Source organism: Ichthyophthirius multifiliis (genome assembly GCF_000220395.1).
Source record: "Ichthyophthirius multifiliis unplaced genomic scaffold scaff_1120509250099, whole genome shotgun sequence".
Classification (NCBI taxonomy): Eukaryota; Ciliophora; class Oligohymenophorea; order Hymenostomatida; genus Ichthyophthirius; species Ichthyophthirius multifiliis.
In genome coordinates, this window is record NW_004087085.1 from 58,221 (window position 1) to 64,472 (window position 6,252).

The 6,252-nt window shown below is 17.9% G+C and overlaps 2 protein-coding genes across 2 annotated transcripts, besides 15 other annotated features; both read right to left on the reverse strand. All coding sequences in view use genetic code 6, as the record gives it.

Moving 5' to 3' along the window:
- On the reverse strand, positions 1-1,842 carry IMG5_047520 (hypothetical protein; the record flags this gene model as incomplete). Its single annotated transcript, XM_004037581.1, has 4 exons — positions 1-506; positions 792-1,045; positions 1,100-1,673; positions 1,746-1,842. 4 exons carry the CDS (start codon positions 1,840-1,842, stop codon positions 1-3), a joined length of 1,431 nt encoding a protein of 476 aa, XP_004037629.1.
- Positions 1,692-1,744: a microsatellite.
- Positions 1,843-2,397: 555 nt separating the features above from the next.
- Positions 2,398-2,455: a microsatellite.
- Positions 2,456-2,808: 353 nt separating this feature from the next.
- Positions 2,809-2,875: a microsatellite.
- Positions 2,876-3,283: 408 nt separating this feature from the next.
- Positions 3,284-5,501, reverse strand: IMG5_047530 (hypothetical protein; the record flags this gene model as incomplete). Its single annotated transcript, XM_004037582.1, has 4 exons — positions 3,284-3,303; positions 3,729-3,740; positions 4,223-4,226; positions 4,971-5,501. 4 exons carry the CDS (start codon positions 5,499-5,501, stop codon positions 3,284-3,286), a joined length of 567 nt encoding a protein of 188 aa, XP_004037630.1.
- Positions 3,306-3,364: a microsatellite.
- Positions 3,355-3,437: a microsatellite.
- Positions 3,366-3,399: a microsatellite.
- Positions 3,450-3,490: a microsatellite.
- Positions 3,684-3,718: a microsatellite.
- Positions 3,684-3,727: a microsatellite.
- Positions 3,851-3,916: a microsatellite.
- Positions 4,317-4,379: a microsatellite.
- A 544-nt stretch (positions 5,502-6,045) lies between the features above and the next one.
- Positions 6,046-6,097: a microsatellite.
- Positions 6,098-6,154: 57 nt separating this feature from the next.
- Positions 6,155-6,229: a microsatellite.
- Positions 6,166-6,230: a microsatellite.
- Positions 6,170-6,225: a microsatellite.
- Positions 6,231-6,252: the final 22 nt, after the last annotated feature.

The following is a 6,252-nucleotide window of genomic DNA, read 5'->3' on the forward strand; positions in this document are numbered from 1 at the left end:
TCATTTTAATGTTTTCTCACCAATAATACTACTAGTTTAATTCCTATCTAAATCAAAAACTACAATAGTATTATTTTTCTCCTTTAAAATAGTTGAAGGACAAAAAAGCTTAAATTAAGGTCCTATATTCCAATATCTTCCTAAATTAAATCCATTTACCCAAACATAACCTCTAGACCAATTTTTCATATTTAAATAAGTATCTCCTATTTATTAAACATCGAAATTTCCTTAAAAGAAAGTTTCAATACCTTCACTATTATTTAGACTATTTTTTTAGAAATTAGGTGTATTTTCCAAAGGAACTTTTTAATGAATAACCTATCCTTAAACTATCTAATCATTAATATAAACATTTCCAATAATCCCTTTAGGATCATATAAATTATATCCATAATTGACATGTCCATAAGCCTCTACAATAACAGTTATTGTAATATTTAAATATTAAGATTCTTTATAATCAAAAGTAACACTTTTTTAGTTATCTTTTCTACTAATAGTTCCTAAAAGTTATTTATTTAAATAGACTTTTGCAAAATCCCTTATTTTATCAAATTTGAGTATATTTTTGCCCTATTATAAGTTTAAATTGAAATTATAAGCAATTATTCCTTAATTTTAGTCTAGTTTTTCAAATCTTTATGGACTATCAAATACCAGCTTTTAAGTGTTATCCAAAAGATCTAATAAAGAGAAAGTTTTATTAGGTTAAAATTATTAAATGCTAATAGTATTAACTATATCAGGTATTTCAGGAAACTCCCAATCAAAGTATTTCTGAAACATACTTCTTAAAGCCATGTATTTTTCAGTAGGATACCCTTATTCATTAATTGGAGCATCATAATCATACGAAGTAATATCAGGTATAAATTAAGAGTCATATCCATTATTACTTGCTCCTGCATTTAATCCAAAATTACTTCCTCCATACACCATATACATTGAAAATGACCAGTTGTTCTAAATGATATTCTCGAATACATTTACTGTGGTTTTAGTATCTTATCCAGCCCAATCATTTCCCCAAAGTGTCAACCATCTATTTTAAATGAATTAAAATGTACACACATATCATATATATATATATATTTACCCTGAATATGTTTCCGAACTCATAACAGGTACATTATTATCTAATTAATGTGCAAAATCATACCATTTCTTATCTGTTCCTGGGTTAAGTCCTATAGCAGCTCCTGGTACATGTCCTACTTTAATAAGACTTCCTCCATCAGCTGAGTAATAAGGGATTTTTATGTTTCCTGTATTTACCCACATTTCTTATAGTTTTAAAGGAAGAGTATTATTAGAGCCATATGACCCGTATTCATTTTCAAGTTGAAGCATAAGGACAGTCCCGTTTCTAGTAATCTAGTAATCACTTATTTCTTAAGAAACTTTATTTATGTATTACGATATCGCATTCAAATACTTACTATCAGTAGTACGTAATTAAATAGTTTCATCCTTTAATAACCAATAAGGTTGACCTCCGAAATCCCATTCAGCACACACATATGGACCAGGTCGGATTATAACATACATTTATTCTTCTTTTGCGATTTACAAAAATTACCTTAAGTTCTTATCTGGAGATAAGAAATCGAAAACTCCAGGGGCTGTTTCATGGAAATTCCACATTATATATACACTGAGAGTATTTAAACCTTTATTTTTTAATAAAAATATATATATATATATATATATATATATATATATATATATATATATATATATACTTAATTCATTTATATACCCTAAGGCTTTAATAGTTTTTATTCTCGATCGCCAGTATTGAGAAGGAACTCTTGAATAATGAATTTCTCCGGCAGCCATATAAAAAGTTTAGTTGTTTAATATAAATTACTGATTTGAGAATGTAAACTGTTAAGGGTATACAGTGCTAAAAGGAGGATTAATTATTTTTTTTACAGAAATATGTTGGTTTTTTTTATATTATTATGTAAAAAAATAAAATAGTAAAGTTAAAAATAAGACCAAAGATAAAGATGTAAATAATAATAATTTTTTTAACATTTTTTTTTTTTTATTATTATATTTATTTATATAATTTTTTTTAGTTTTAATTCTTTTATTAAATTAAGATATAAATATATAATATATATAATAAATAAATTTATTTTATTATAAATATTATTATATTTATTATTAATTAATATATTATTTATTAGTTTTTCTCAATTATTTTAAATTTATCAATTAATCTAAATAAAAATATTGTTTTTTCTTCTTTTAAATAAAAGAATATTTATATTAAGACTCTTTATTCCAATATCTTTCAAAATCAAAAATAAACATTAATTCTTTTAATATTTAAATAAGTAAAATATTTCCTAAATCCTATTAAAACACAAATATTATTATTATTTAATATATATATATATATATATATATATTTATATATATATAAATATATTTATATATATATCTTTAGTAATTTTGCATATTTTTTAAATGCACTTACTAATGAATATAATTTCCTTAAATTTAGTTATAATTATTATAAATATTATTGTAATCGCTTTAAGATAATATAAATTGTGTCTGATTACACAACGTTATCAATTAATATAAAATTTAATTTTTCTCACTTAAAAAATAAAGTTATTTTTTTATTAATTATACGTCAATTTTCCCTTAATATATCTTTTCAAATAAAATTAATTAAAATATTATATTATATCAAAGTTAATGTTATTATTTTTTTTTAAAAAAAATTTACATGAAATTTTATTTAACTATTGATATTTTCTTATATATTAAAATTTTTTTTGCTTTATTAAATTCCTAAAAAGCCATATAATCTGAAAATTCGTAAAAAGTCATAAAATGAGAAAATTCGTAAAAAAAAAATACTTTCCAAAATTTTAATAAAAATGTTTAAATAAGCAAATAATTAAAAAACCATTTTTAAAATGGAAATTTATTAAAATAAATATATAATTTAATAATCATTTTTAATTTTAATTGTTTATAAACTTATAATTTTAAAAATATAAAAAAATTAGTATATATTTTATTATAAAATAAAAATATAATGTAGTACTTCTATTAAAATATATAAACGTTTTATTTAGATTAAATATTATAAATAGTTATAATATATAAATAAAGAATTAATATAGATTTCTATTTCAAATAGATAATTTTTTTACATTTTTTTATGAAAAAAAAAAAAATTGTTTTTAAATTAAAAAAAAATTATATTTAATAGTATATATAAACATCAATATAGAAAAAAAATAGGAAAAAAAAATCAATTATAAATAAAAATTACTATATTATATAATAAATATTAAAATTATAATATTATTATTATTAGAATTTATATTATAAAAAAATTTAAATAATTTAAATATAAATAATTATAAAAAGTATTAATAATAAAAAAATCAAATATTATAAAAAAAAACAATGAAGATAATAGATATAAAATGAATAAAAATAAATATAAATAAATAAATCAAATTAAGAAATTATGAAAAAAAAAATATATATATATAAAAAAAAGTAAAATAAAATAAAAATTATTATAAATAAAGGAAATTTATATAGATATAGGAAAAAAGATAAAAAGATAACAATATTAATAAATAAAAAAAAAATAATTTATATATATATAAATATATAAATAATAATAAAAATTATATTAAATATATATTTATATTTATATGTATATTTATATTTATATTTATTTTTACTCTTTTTATTTTCTATAATTTTTTAAAATTTATTTTTTATATTTTAAAATCAGCTATTTTTTTTTTCATTGCGTTTTTTAAAAATTATTAAATAAATTTAAGAAGGAATTTTTTTTTATCTTATAATATTTTATTTTTTTAATAATATATTTTTTATTTTTAATAATATTAATTTAATTATTTCTAATTAAAAAATAAAATGAATGATAATTATAATGATTAAGTTTTACTTTTAAATAAATTAGAAAGAGGAATTGAATTAAGAGACAATTAAATAACAGGCATGAAATAAATGGTAAATGATATGTAAAAAACAGTCAATGAAGCTAAAATTAAAGTTGATTAATCAGATTTATTTATTATTTAAATGAACAAAAGTATTTAAAATAAAGATTAGGAATTAAAATAAACTTTAAAAGATAAAGAATTATAATTTTCCAAACTTTAAATGTTAGAAAGAGAAATTGATAAAATATAAAATAATATAAAATAACTTTCCTTTTGATTTTTTTTTTAAAAAAATAAAAATAATTTAATTTTTTTATATATATATTATTATTATTTTTTTTTTTTAAAAAAAAAAGTTTTATTAAAAAAATATTTATTTTATAAACATAAATTAAAAAAATATATTAAATATATGAATATAAAAAATTACATATATAATTTTAATATAAATTAAAAGATCATTATATATAAAAAAATTTCTCATAATTATTTATTAAAATCATCTACTATTTACAAATTTTTATAAATCACCTCATTAAACTTCTAAATACTACAAGGTTTTTCTAAAAAATCATCAAATCCAACCTATTAACATTATTGAATAAAATCGTCATTCATATTTCCTGATTAACATATAATTTTTATTTACGGATTGATATTTTTGAGACTTTAACATAATTAAAATCCGTTTAAAACCGGCATATTATAATCTATAATAGCCAACTGGAATTTCTTAGGATTATTTTCGAATTCTTTAATAACTTTTAAAGGATCAATATATATATAAATATTAATCTATCCATTATTTTTTAAAGAACTAGAGTAATAATTTAAAAGAAACTACTAATCATCTACAAAAACAATATCTATTTTTTAAGAAAACTTAAAATTATCACATTAAAAATCTTACACCAATTATTTTTCGATTTCTTCTGGCTACTATAAATAATTTCCAAAACATGGAAAATAAAAAATAAAAGAACTTCCAATATTTTTCTTAGAATAAAAAATCACATCTCCATTTAAAATTTCCGCCAATTATTTACATGAATATAGACCTACACCAGAACCTCCATACATAATATTAATTTCCTTATTAGCTTAAGTGAACATTTTAAAAATATTCGCCTATTCATGTAAATCAATACCTATTCCAGTATCTAAAACTTCGAATTTCAAATACCCTTCTATTTCTGTCTTTTTCTTTTTTTCCATAAAAATACTACTTAATTAATCATTTTATTTAAATAACTAAATATATTCCTTATTATGGAATTCCTTATTTACTTCATGTAATACATATTCCCCTAAATCAACTAAAGAGTTATTCAATGAAGTTATTTTATTATTTTAGTCAATTTATTATATTACATTTACTTCCGCTAAAGTATGTATATGGAATTATTTTGGGGTATGATGGGGAGGTATTATACACGAAGACGAGGTGATTACTTGACTTTCACATGTATTTTCTGTGATGGTTTCGAAAGAGGTTTTAGTTGATTTTTATGAGAAAATCTTCTTTTCAAAATTTAAAGAGTTCATGTAATCTGTATTTTAGGAAAATTAAGTGTTTTATATATTTTTGGTCATTTATTTTAAATATAATTAATTTTCGGCTTTTTTTTCAAAAAAACTTATTATTAATCGAATAATTCCTTTTTCAGTGAATTTAAAAGAATTAGATAATAAATTTTAAAGGACAGAATGGACTTCTAGTCTTGGGATTTTCACATAGTTCGGGATTTTTTTTTATATAAAGATTTAAAACTCTATATTAGGGTTTTTTTAAACTAATACATGGTTTTAATTATATAAGCTTTTTAAATATTCAATTAAATTAGTTTATTAAAATTCTAAATTTTAAAATAGCATTATCTCTTAGCTTTCTTTTATATATTTAAATAAATCCAATACTTTGTTTGTTTGAAGTTTCATTTATTAAGTACTATTTGAAATATTATCAATCAAATTATTTATATATTAGTTGTTTTATCTCATTTATTGTATACATACTTCAATTTTTTAAAGTTAATTTCTTAAATCATGAACAAATATAGGGATGTAATCCATAATTTTTTAAAAAGTCATATTTATTTTATTTTATATTTAAATATTTTTCTTTTTTTTCTTTTAAATATAATTTAAAATTATATGTATTAAGATTTATTTTAAATCTTATTAAAAAGTTATTAATAAAATACTAAAAATAAATATATATAAATATATATATATATTATATATAAATAATTATTTATATATAAATATAATAAAATAACGGTTTTTTATTTATTAT